The sequence below is a fragment of the Haliotis rufescens genome, unplaced genomic scaffold, assembly GCF_023055435.1.
Source record: "Haliotis rufescens isolate VD_foot unplaced genomic scaffold, xgHalRufe1.0.p SCAF_7, whole genome shotgun sequence".
NCBI classification, from domain to species: domain Eukaryota; kingdom Metazoa; phylum Mollusca; class Gastropoda; order Lepetellida; family Haliotidae; genus Haliotis; species Haliotis rufescens.
In genome coordinates this window covers 987,581-1,000,543 of record NW_025964361.1, presented here as the reverse complement: position 1 = coordinate 1,000,543, position 12,963 = coordinate 987,581, and the positions used below count along the sequence as shown (strand labels likewise).

The window sequence follows — 12,963 nt, the reverse complement described above, 5'->3', positions numbered from 1 at the left end:
ATGTCCTAGGGTTAAAGACAAAAGAATAGAATCCCCTAATCAGCAGCAAACAAACCCCTGACAGGGCCAGGCTTACATTGTTTAACCCAGACAGTGTGGCTGCAGGTAGAAAAACATAGGCCTTAGAATAACTCCCTGTCATTGTCCAAGCTTGGACCAATCACACTGTAGTTTTAGTCTGATTAGCACAGCAAACAGGTTATTGTACACAGGGGATATAATCGGCTGAATTGCCCTGGGTTAGTTTATTTGCCATAACCTTTGGCCATAGGTAAATATTCCCTTAGCTGTCAAAAGTATAGAATAACATTTAGGTCCCAAGGTCATAAGTAATTGGATTTCAGGGAGTAATGGTAGGAATGGAACTTGTCTGGTTCTTTTTTAATTATTTGATATGAATTAGTTTGTTTTAAACCTATGACATTTGTTGACTTGTTTACTTATTTATTTTTTCTTAATTTCCAGGTAAACATCAAAGCTCAGGAGCAAGCCCTCCAGTCTGAGATAAGCAACATTAAGTCGAAGTTCACAAATCTGCTCCAGACCTGCGGCCTGGAAGATGAGTTCCCTGTTGATGACAACGTGAAGATGTCCACACCAAGAAGGCCAACACTAGCCAACGATGGAACTCCAAGACGCACCAACTTCAACTATGCTGACTTCCTGATAGAACAGCTCCTTGCTGGAAATACCCTAACAGACTCTGATCTCTCCATCAGCCCTGAAGACACAAGAAACTCGGCGGAAGTTGAACCTGAGAACCTGAACCATGTTGACTCCTGCAACCTCCTCAGTGCCAGCACAGCAGCAGTGCCCAACCAGAATGTGTTCCACACAGACAATCACCACGTCACTGTTGCTTCAAACGTGCTCCGTCAGGTCATGCCGAACAACATCGATGTCACCACATCCGAGAATGGAGTTGCTACTTCCTCAGACTCTTACCCCCAGTCCTCCTCAGACTCCTCGGATAACCAGGTTGTGCCTGATCTTGACCGTGAGAAGGACCTGGATTCTCGCAGGCATTATTATTCAGACTTTACTATTGACAGACAGAGGAAGATCAACCAGCTTCTTATCCAGCTCAAGCAGAATAACAACACCACTCTCCTCAGCAGGCCAGAGGTTTTCCCAGGCGGTGACAGCTCCGAGCGACTTGTTGAGGGAGCTGAACAGCAAGTGTCCTTCCGCAAGGTCATGATCAACAGGCGTACCTCCACTGCCAGTTCCAGGTCCAGCGGTACTGACTCAGCATCTGCATCTAGCACCATGAAGAAATCCAGTCGATCCACAAGTCGCCGCAATAAGACATCTTCATCTCGGACTAGTAGTCACCCACTGATGTCCTCGACCATGATCTCCGACCCATCCATTGCCATGCCCAGCAGTAGCTCCAACTCCAGCGTCTATACCTGGTCCATTGATGAGAACTCCGATCCAGCTGACCTCCAGGGCTCCTACATGAGGAGTAGACACAGCCAGCACAAGTCTCACAGAATCCGCAAGTCTACTTCCAGCACACCCCGAGTGTCTACTGAGCGCAAGCGACGTCACCACCGTCATCGTGAGGCCCCATCTCTCCACCTCACCCACATGGTTTCCACCATCGAGACATCCAGCTGCAGCAACCGAGTCTTCGCAGAGAACAACTGTGAGAAGCTACCCCGCACCAGTACCAAGACCCAGCTGCCCATCATCAACAACTCTTCCTGGGAGAAGGCCCCCATCCACTCTACATCAGGTGCCGAGTTCTTCAGCATCCAGCCCTCTGATGTCGATGACACTCTGGACTCGTCCCCTCTCCAAGAACGACTCGATCTTCCCGGGAAGTCCAGCTCCAGTGGTAGTAGCGCCGGCGGCCTCATCAACCCCTGCAACACCATGCAACAAAGTGCTCTGACAACAACAGACTATACCCGTGTGTCTTCCCTGGCGGACTCTTCTCTTATCGACACTGTCCTCACAGACAGTCCAGCCGACTCCGTCAACAGCAGTGGCCTCTATGCTCCCTGCAACTCTCCCCGCTACAGCAGCGTCGGCTCTCACTGCGGCTACACCACCGTCAGCAGCAGCGTACCCTCAACTTCCAGCAACGAGTACAGAGCACCACTGCCAACACCTGCTACAGTCAGACCTGAAGACTCCATCTTCAAGATTCCCCACAGTCCTATCGGGAAGAAAAGGTCATCGAAGAAGAGCGTGAGCCACAGCCCCAGTGTCCGTACCTCAACACCCCGCCCCCCCTACTCCGGGGGATCAGTCCGCAGTGAGCCTGTCATGAGGAGGAAGCTGTTCTCTACCGGAGCAGTTGGTGCCACTGAGCACAAGATCTTGGACAAGAAGGCATTGGTCCGCAAGTTCAAGAAGTTCAGTCATCACTTTCACAAGAGCGACAAGTCGAACAAAATCAAGACCCTCGCCCAGTTGTAAACTGAACAATTTGTGCTCCTGGTTTTAATAGTGCGAATGTGACGTTCACTTGTACAGGACATTTGTGAATAGTGTGGTTGTGAGGACAATAGAAGCTGTGGCTTCGAGGTTGTGATTACAAAGAAATTGACTTTGTGTAAATGTTGTGAATAACCATCGGTGATATTACTCTTCCTGCAATTGCCAGACTCTTTCATTACAATTCCACATTATCATTCAAAGCCACAATTACTGTCATTCCCAGTGCAATACAGATTTTCATGCATACCAAACAGATTCTTGCTCATTGTATAGTGTAAATATGTACATATGTCAGATGAATGCTATTTATTTTCTTGTCAAGAACACAAGAACAGTGCTACAATATTTTTGATTTCTAGTCAATCAAAATGTCATGAATAAATACAAATCAATTCAAACCATTCTCTTTGTTTTGCTTTAATACTTTGAGTGACCAGCAAATAATTGTCTTTAGATTTCAATCTTCAATTTCACAATGCTGTAGAAATACTGGTTTTCTAATAGCAGTTGGTGTAGTGCCCACTGTGGTCGTCTGTAAATAGTCCGGGGTGGACAAACAACAGCATGGAGCCTGTCATTTGAGCAGTCGGTCAAGAGGATTGACATACAACATACAAAGCTGTTAACATTACAAGAGTTTGAACCAATGTAAAATTTACGTCTCTGATGTGACATCTGGTGGAGACATTCATGTTGCCTTGTGGGTGCATAAATTTGGTAAATTCAGTTATTTTAAAATAATGATTATTTTTCAACCACCGACATCGTAAGAATGAAACAATTCTGTAAACCAACTACAAACTAATTAACTGCCTATTATATCCACAAGCCCCTACTTTCAAACACGACCTACAAATGCAGTAAACTACATCCACATCTGGATGAACTATTTATTCAAACCTACTACAATATCATTAGCATCTATTTCAAATCCCACAATGCTGTAAGGCAATTAAACAAACACACCCAAAACTTGCAAGAACCAAAATGAAAGTACCTAATGAAATTACAGAATTAATTTAGCCCATTTCTTCCTCAAGAGCCCTTGAAACCACCTTAGATTTACTTCAAAAGTCCCAGCACCCATCTCAACAGCCTCCAATCCCCTTCACCCTTTCAGAACCAACTTGCCTGAAGCAAACAAGACAGCCTGATCCAACTTTACCTAATCCTGACACAATGCTAATTCCAACTTCCCCTGGCCCAACAATAGCCCCACTAGTTTTCTACCAGGCACACAATGAGCTCTCATCTTCCTATAGGCGTTACAATAGGGGCTGGGGGTGCCTGTAGATGGCAGTACAATAGGGGACTGTCCACAATAAAACTTCCTGTACCTGACAGTGATGAAACTTGCACTGTCACCAGTGTTGTAGATGTGCCACGATCCTGCACGCCTGACTGTTACACGGAACCCCTACAGTGGTATGACATGGCTTGGTTGTTGGGTAACAGGACTGTCTGAATCAGCTCCCAAGTCTGGCTTTCATCTCCTGGTAGATAAGCTAATCTTGTAGTCTCCTGCTTGAACGCAAACATGTGCTGTGTAACTTGCTAAATTGGAGTTGATAATGTCCATGGTTTTCTTTGAAGCGGTTTTGCACACAAAGGAATTATTCATGTTAGTTGGTCATGGTTGATAAATGTTTGAAATGTTTCACACATTTGAAGGTGTGATGATGGCACAGACACACTAACCAGTGCAGATGAAGATGCAGCGGCCATAGTTACATTACATACACAGAGAGGGCCACTACTCCACAAGGCCTGAGATGACGGAAAATCATTATCTGTTTTCTAAACCAAATTTACCTGATACATAAATCATTGGTCTGAAAGAAGCTTTGGGCTAGTTGGATATAACTGAGTGTTGGAAACTGGCACTCATCCTATCATCCTTGCCAAACTACCCAATAGTTAAGGGATCATAAGGACTTGTAGAAATTTGCCATTTTTAAGGGTTTTGCTATGTTAGCATTATGAGGTCTAGCGGTCTAAAGCTGTTGGTTTCTAGTGCTGATAACTCATGGTGTCTTGTACTGCAAATGCAGACATTGAAGTCGGAAAACGTGTTCCTCTTTGCTTGCTAAAATATATATATTAGGGGAGAACTATTGATGAATGCCATTGTCCAGTGTCAAAACATCCATGGCCATTAAAGATCAATAGTTACCCATGGATTTACACTGTTGATAGTATTGATGATAACAATAAGAGAAATTACTGCAAATAATTTACTTTTGTATTCAATCCAAAACACATTGCAATAGTTGTAAAAATATAGCAGCAGCATATCACGGTCAGCTTATCATGGCAACAATACTGTGAAATTGATAGCCCCCTAATGTCCTGATATCCCTTTGAGAAGCAATGCAATAAGAGTACAGATTAAGATCTGTATCATATTTACAGCAAACACAATGAATACAGAGTAGACACAATTTATGGATAACAACTTCTTTATTTACTGAAAAGGTGACATTTCGGAATAGATCCTTATACCACTGCTTAACAACCGTACAAGGATCTATTCCAAAACATCGCCTTTACAGTAAACAAAGAAGTTGTCATCCATAAATTGTGTCTACTTTGTCATCTGTAGAGAGAGGTTAACAGAAGATGAATGTCGCTGGATCTATCAGCTCTAGGTCAGATATCAACATGCACATAATTTATCAGTATTAAATGCTGCTAAAACTATGCCTTTTTGAAAGAATAATGTTTTCCCTTTCACATAATATAATCTCTTGGCAACGAGGGGTAATGCAAGCCACTTAGCACCTACCCAATATTCACTGTATCAATGTGGACCTTGGCATATAATTGTTTTCTAATTATTCATGGTAATGCCTTTGATTCAAGGGATTTGGATAATGACTATAGTGAAAAGGCGTGATGTGGTCAGACAAGTCTTGAATATTTCGGCTCTTACGGTGAAATCTTCTAAAAAGATTTTTAAAAATGGGTAAAAGATACTAAAACATAATGATTGTTTTTATTGGAAATTAATACACTGAAACACGCTCTTAAGAAAATCCTTTACATGTCTTTCAAAAATTGCAATTACGGTATAATGTGCCACTCTGGCAGGTGGCAGAGGGATTATCTATTGGCTAATCTGATTACACTTCCCCGACAGTGCCACTACACAGGTGACAAACGGAACACTGCCCCTACAGAGGTGACAAACAGAACACCATCCCAATATAGGTGACAAATGGAACACTATCTCAATGCAGGTAGCACAACAACAACAAATATCAGATTTTGTCCATGTCATGCAGGTCTACTAACAGCAAGGTATATTTTAGTTCATCAATTCTTATGTCTTTACAACACTAACAGACTGATTGTGTTTCTAATTGTACCTAGAATTGTAAGTTTTAGTGTTCGACATGAAATCTGGAAACATATAAAAAATGTAATAACATACCCTATAAAATTGTGTCATGATTTCCCTATTCAAAGTTAAAACAGGACTAACAACCCCGATGCCTGTCATATAAACATTCAATGAGACGCCCGTATCAGGAATATTGGGAAGAACAGCCCCCAGTACCCAAGCTTATTCCCAGAGTTGACTGGTGCCTTGGCCAACAGTGTGTAGTGCTGTTGCTCATGATGTCAACCACTGGTTTGTCTGACCCAGATCTGATTACTTACCATGATGTAGGCGAAATATGTCTGACGGATGAACAAAGCACATTCAGTTCAAAGATCCGTAAAATCATGTAAGAACCTATTCAAAACCTTACAGACCCCTGCTGATTCCCATAATTCAATCATGTTATTCATCAAATACTTGTCTCTGAGGTTTGTCTAATTCAAGCATTTACCACACCAAGACTCAAGAGAGGACATGCTATAACTGTTACTAAAGTTCAGGGCATAAGTTTCATTATTACACAACACATACAAGTTCAGCCAACTTTATTTCATGATGTTGTTTTACATATCATAAACTGGGGGTTAATGAGTAGTGAAGGACTAGTACCCTCATTATGGTGGAGGAAACACAAGAGCAGGGGAACCCTGAACCATAGACTGACATCTAGTCTCTGAAATGAACATATCGCAAAGAAAAACGTTGTTCAGTTAACTTAATAAAAAATATAATAAAAGGGAGCCCAGTGACTCTCTTCATTTTCAGATACTGCAGTAATCGAGACTTGCCAAAAATTATAGACTTGCATGGGCTATATTTGATATATATTTGTATCAGGGTCTGTAAGAAACACCGATCTAAGTCAATGGTCCTGATGATGCAACTAGTTCTGAAACTAGCTTGATCATCATCGTCAATACACAACTCTCACCATCACCTGGGAATACATACAACTGATTTGCGGTGCAGTTGCTATTTTTAACCAACAAATCAAGTTATTTAGGAAAAATATATTACCCAATAATGAAAAATAGTTTTGTTATATAAATAAGTCTACCAAAATTGAGCAGATTGGCATCTCAGATTGAGTTGCTCAAGTCAACGAAGATGGATATTGTAACTGGTGGCGAGGGGACAACAGCTGCACACTTCTAAGGGAGTTAACTCTGTAATGAAAGTTTGAAATTCATTTGGTTTTGGCACATTGCCAATGCAACTGGCTAGGAATTTGGTTCAACCCCTTGGAACAGTACTTCAGTTACGTTATGGAGTGTCAGCTAAATGTGGGCGGAAAGCCTGAAGCGAGGCAGGCCTTAGTTACTACAACTAGGGCTGGGATGGGTAACTCGGGTACTCGGGTCGGGTGGGTCCTGAGTAGGACCCGGGTACCCACAGGACTACCCAGACCCGTGGTTAGTCACCTGATATATTGTTTAATGACAAAGGTTATCTAGAACTTCATGGTTACACTTCAAATCACTAATGTTTGGATTTGTTTCTGACTATGCACCATTCCTTCTGACTTTTATATGTTTGAATAAAGATAAAGATTCAGTCAAATTCAGTGGACGCATTACCAGATCGTTCTATACGTGTATCTAAGTGCATTTTGCTTGGGCTACGGTCCATCGACTCCCAATTGGATATTTTGTTCCTATCTCTTGTGACAGACACCTGGTACCCGGGTAGGGTAGGTAATAGGGTGTTGGGTACCCGGGTAGTAAATGTGGACTTGTCCAAGCCCTAACTACTACCCATACAGACCGTTCCCAACACAGACAATTCCCCGCATTCCTGAGGCTAGTGAGCTAACTGACTGTAAAAGTCCAGTTTCCCCCCCTGCTGATCTAGGCTGTACCAGTACATGTGCCTGTATTAGGGAAACACAAGCGGGGGTGTAAGACACGAGAGGGGCATGTATGTATGAGGGTTGTACTAGCATGGCTGTAAGTGATAGTGGGGGTAGGGGAAGAGGGAGTATGCTGGTTATACAGATAAACAGTGAACACATTTCTATAACTGGATAGTGCAATGATGGGATTAAATTGCGTACTTCAATTCGGTTTTGTTGACTGGTATTTCCAGTGTTACGTGATCGCGTTGATCAGCTGATAATGTTTTTTTTGAGATTGGGAAAACATCGTGTCATTGGAAAACTTGAGTTTATTAAAAATGTAAGCTAATGTTGTGAGCCATGCTTTACTGCATGCTATAACTGAGTTAGAGCTTTATTGAAGAGCGCAAAAGCGAGGGAACCCTATATAACATATAGTGTAGGAAATATAACTGGATATAAATATGTTTATATCATCATATAACTGGATCAGTTTGACTGTATGTTATATATTGTCTGTGCATGTTGGACAGAATTCATGTCAAGCAGATGCATGAAAAGAACATGCATGTGATATTGTATTGTAATTTAGTGTAAATGTTGTGTAAAATGGTATCAACTGCTACCCTACAATATTTGAATGTGGCCGGGCGCCACCCACTGAAGTGTAACTGGCATGTAATTGTACCTGAACTAGAACAGCATGTGACATCTTAATAAATTAATTCTCTTCTTTTACTTCCGTAAATATGTGCACAGGCTGCTGGGAGGCAGGTGAGTTGCTACACTGTGCATCCATCTTAATAACTTCCTGTCTGATGCTAATCCCGACTCAGCCTAGCTGTCAGCTGTCGGCGCAATTACCTCAAGATGTCACTAACGAGTCATGTGTCAAACTCACCTGTGCAAGGTAGATGTATGATCATTAAGGTGAGACAATGAGTGTACCGATGCAACTTTAGTGTCTGTGACATTCACTATCATGGTCACTTGGGGTCACACGGAATAGTTACAGTAAAATATACATGGCTGATGAAAATGGTAGTATGAAATTCAAGGACTTCTCAATGTCAAGTATTGCAGGTTTGTTTTATCATAAAACAAGGTACAGGGGGACTGTACTTGTGTGTGAAGGAGGATAATAATAAATAAACTAAAGTTAATTATGAAATTCAGGTACCTTTTGCAAACCATGAATAAAGCGAATGTTTCACAATCTTAAGCTCAGGTCTGATTGTTTCCTAGAGGACCCAATGTACTGTGAGTGAGTGAGTGAGTGAGTGAGTGGGTGGGTGGGAGTGAGTGAGTGAGTGAGTGAGTGGGTGGGTGAGTGAGTGAGTGAGTGGGTGGGAGTGAGTGAGTGAGTGAGTGAGTGAGTGAGTGAGTGAGTGAGTGAGTGAGGGTGAGTGAGTGAGTGAGTGAGTGAGTGAGTGAGTGAGTGAGTGAGTGTTGGTGAGTGAGTGGGTGAGTGAATGAGTTGGGTCCACTGTCTCTTTCAACAGTTACATCACAGTGTGTCAGCTTGGCGTGGGAGGAAAACCTGAAGTGATGCAGGTCTCTGACGTTTACTACTTTGGTGAAACCAACAAGCACGGACCAAAGACAGAAGTGTATTCTGTGTACTCATGAAGATATTCACGTTGTTCCCTTTGGAATTGAGCCCAAAAGTCGAACACCTCTGACCATCCTCAACATCAATGAATGTGTTTACACCATGGGCAAGATAATAGGCCATTGTACTAACGTAAGAAAGTGTGCCTCTTTACCACTTTCAATTTCTGAATTCCCAGCTTTCTTTTAATCTGGTTCTTCATTTTCAATGTTTTAATCCTGATTAATTCTGAGAGTTCATTTATAACTGGCTTTAAATACCCTGTAATACACACTGTCACAATTTTTTTTGTTAAGAATATGTGATGTCCAAGTGTGGTCTTTAGACACCAGGGCCCCGTTCCACAAAGTGATCTTAGCGCTAAGTCAATCGTAACTCCCATTCTTTAACACTGACTTACGACAATCGTAGCGCTAAGATCGCTTTGTGGAACGGGGCCCAGGATCTTATTTAACTGTGCCAAGGAAGTTCAAAACCTGAAAACATATGAATTGGTACATACAATTCAACACCCCTGATGCAAATTTCTTATCTGTGTCAAACAGGCACTAGCCATCACTGAAAGATAGCCAGGGGTCAAGGGACTATATAATTTATGTGTATATTGTAATCACATGTCTCACAAAAGTAATGCTTGACACAACCAAATTTGTGGAATTCATCGAATCCATGGAAAATTTTCATCCCTGCATATTGGCAATCCAGTTCATCTCAGGCCAATTGGACCATGGCCGGCACAGGCTTGAAACAATACACGAACTAGTTTAGTTGTGTTCTACAAACCAAATGCGGCAGGATCTGATGTTACATGGCTTACAGGTAATTGATGCAATCACTGTTCCACCGCAGCAGGAGGTATTATGTAGGTAGCCTAACAATCAGACCATAGTGTCTAGTGAAGGCACCTTGGTGAGTTATCTCCCCTGTTTCCATGACAGCACTTACCGGCATGAGGTATTGCTTGTATTTGTTGTGGACCTTCTCCCTGATTGTGGGGTCCTCTGGGTACAGAGTCTTCTGTACCAGCGCCAGCAGCATCTCTCTCTTCAGCTTCATCGCCAGCTGGGAGTTGAGGTCCACCTCAGATGTCTGCAGGCAACAAAACATACTTGGGAAGCATGCTTTACATTGGAGGGTGTTTTCAAATATAGATTCAAACTAGGGCCGGGATTTACTACCGTGGTACCCAACACCCTATTACCTGTCCCTACCTGGGGACCTATAGGTCTGAAGAGTGTTGATAGACGCTTTATCTTTTATAAAACTTTATAAAAGTCAGAATGCTTGCATAGTCAGAAAGAAATGTGAACATGAGCTATACTTGTAGAGTAACCTTGGAGTTTTATTGTTAATGTCGTTTAACAATATATCATGTGACTTACCACGGGTCCGGGTAGTCCTGTGGATAGGCTACTCAGTACCCACCTGACACAAGTACCCGAGTTACCAAGTTAGCAAGGCTAATTTCTCTTCTTGTTTTATGGAAAAGACAATTCCAAATTTGAATAAAATCAAGAGCACCATTGCAGTCATGGGGCAATTGAACCTGAGACTTTGGCATGACAGGTTAACGCCTTACCCACATGGCTACCTCTGCACCACAGGATTAGGGAGAGACCAAGATGGACGTTGCCATGGTTACGCTGATCGAACGTAATCCGACCAACGTCAATGGCATGTATTTCCGAAAAGCCGTTTTCTGAGACAATAAGTCGAACGCGACCTGATCGAGAGGCTCGTAAGTCTGACTAGACAGGTTGCGCAGAACGACATCGAGGTCCCAGGCCGGCGGTCGGAATTTACGTGACTGATCTTCAACCATGAAGGCACGTAGAATCTTCTGCAACTCCAGTACTTTAGTGAGCTTGTCGCACGTAGGAGACGGCACCACTGAAGCCAAAGCTGCCAGATAAGTCGAGATCGTCGACCCTTTCAGTCGCCGAGATGACCGGAGTGAGGGAGTGAGTGAGTATGGTTTTACTCCGCTTTTAGCAATATTCAAGCAATATCACGGCAGGGGACACCAGAAATAGGCTTCACACATGGTAGAAGATCACAGTCAAGCAGCTAAACAACACTGTAGTGTTTACCTTCAGTATGTAGTGATCAAACCCAAACACCTCATCAATCAGGTCGAGGGTGCGGAGGGTCACCTGGATCTCGAAGTACTTGTCAAGGATCTCGCTATATAGCACCCGCTTCGTCAGGTACGGACGCCAGATTTTGGGGATTCTGAAATGCAAAATAGTTTTTTCAAGCGAAGTCTTGGGAAGTCGCCAGTTTGAAACAAGTGCTGTAAAAAGCTTGAGAAAGCTGCTTTCTGATCATGCTGATTGGTTAATTTCCACAAATTTTACTCTTGTGTCCAATCCATTGGGTTTTGTACACTGATAAGTAGACTCTTTTATTGTATACATGATGCCTGCATTCAAGCAGTGAGACAATATCTGCAAACAGCGACTCAAGGTTATTACGCAGTGTTGTTTGACTATTTATAAAATGTCTCCATGCATATTTGGATGCAACTCCAAAGTGGGCTATGGTGATTTAGGAAGTGTATATTTGTTTGCTTGTTGTTAACGCCACACTCAGCAATATTCCAGCTATATGACGGCGGTCTGTAAATAATCAAGTCTGGACCAGACAATGCAGTGATGGACATCATGAGCATCAATCCACGCAATTGGGATACGATGACATGCATCAACCAAGTTACCAAGCCTGGCCACCTGATCTTGTTAGTTGCCTCGTATGACAAGCAGAGTTGCCTTTTACAGCAAGCACGAGTTGCTGAAGATCTATTCTAACCCGGGTCTTCATGCCGTGCTTGTGTATTTTGCTCAAGCTTATCTGGGGCTCTGAAGTATGCAAAATTTCATCCTTGTATCACAGTGACCTCTTATAAAACTTGTCCCCACTGAAATCGAATTGACTGACGTGACATGACTACACTATGGCAGCACGTATGTCTCGACCATATGAATAGTGGTTGATTGATTGTGTGAGTGAGTATAATTTTACGCTTCTTTTAGCAATATTCCAGTAATATCACAGCAGTGGAATATAACAGGCAAGCAGGTCACACATAGCAACCCCCCTTGTGGTACTCGTCAGGGTCTATTCTGCCTCAAGACATCCACTGGGGAATAGCTGGGCATCACAGCAAACTGTGTAGTTCAGTAGTGATGTGTGTACTAACGAGTACTGGGCATCACAGCAAACTGTGTAGTTCAGTAGTGATGTGTGTACTAACGAGTACTGGGCATCACAGCAAACTGTGTAGTTCTGTAGTGATGTGTGTACTAACGAGTACTGGGCATCACAGCAAACTGTGTAGTTCTGTAGTGATGTGTGTACTGAGGAGTACTGGGCATCACAGCAAACTGGGTAGTTCAGTAGTGATGTGTGTACTAACGAGTACTGGGCATCACAGCAAACTGTGTAGTTCTGTAGTGATGTGTGTACTGAGGAGTACTGGGCATCACAGCAAACTGGGTAGTTCAGTAGTGATGTGTGTACTAACGAGTACTGGGCATCACAGCAAACTGTGTAGTTCTGTAGTGATGTGTGTACTGAGGAGTACTGGGCATCACAGCAAACTGTGTAGTTCTGTAGTGATGTGTGTACTGAGGAGTACTGGGCATCACAGCAAACTGTGTAGTTCAGTAGTGATGTGTGTAC

At 42.8% G+C, this 12,963-nt stretch overlaps 2 protein-coding genes across 6 annotated transcripts in view; one reads left to right on the top strand and one right to left on the bottom strand.

Moving 5' to 3' along the window:
* The window catches only part of LOC124139640 (mucin-4-like), a 64,022-nt gene extending 61,134 nt beyond the window's left edge, over positions 1-2,888 (top strand). The window contains exon 3 of one of the 5 annotated variants that reach the window (XM_046506893.2): positions 466-2,888. In XM_046506893.2, coding sequence (XP_046362849.2) covers positions 466-2,430 — 1,965 coding nt within the window. In that variant the 3' untranslated portion in view covers positions 2,431-2,888. The remainder of the gene's footprint in view (positions 1-465) is intronic. The other 4 variants (XM_046506894.2, XM_046506895.2, XM_046506896.2 and 1 more) reach the window with 4 other exon arrangements.
* Positions 1-12,963, bottom strand: part of LOC124139641 (39S ribosomal protein L28, mitochondrial-like) — a 76,953-nt gene that overhangs the window by 57,139 nt on the left and 6,851 nt on the right. The window contains exons 4-5 of the mRNA XM_046506898.2: positions 11,373-11,514; positions 10,228-10,371 (exon numbers count right to left, since the gene is read on the bottom strand). Of these exons, the coding sequence (XP_046362854.2) occupies positions 10,228-10,371; positions 11,373-11,514 (286 nt within the window). The remainder of the gene's footprint in view (positions 1-10,227; positions 10,372-11,372; positions 11,515-12,963) is intronic.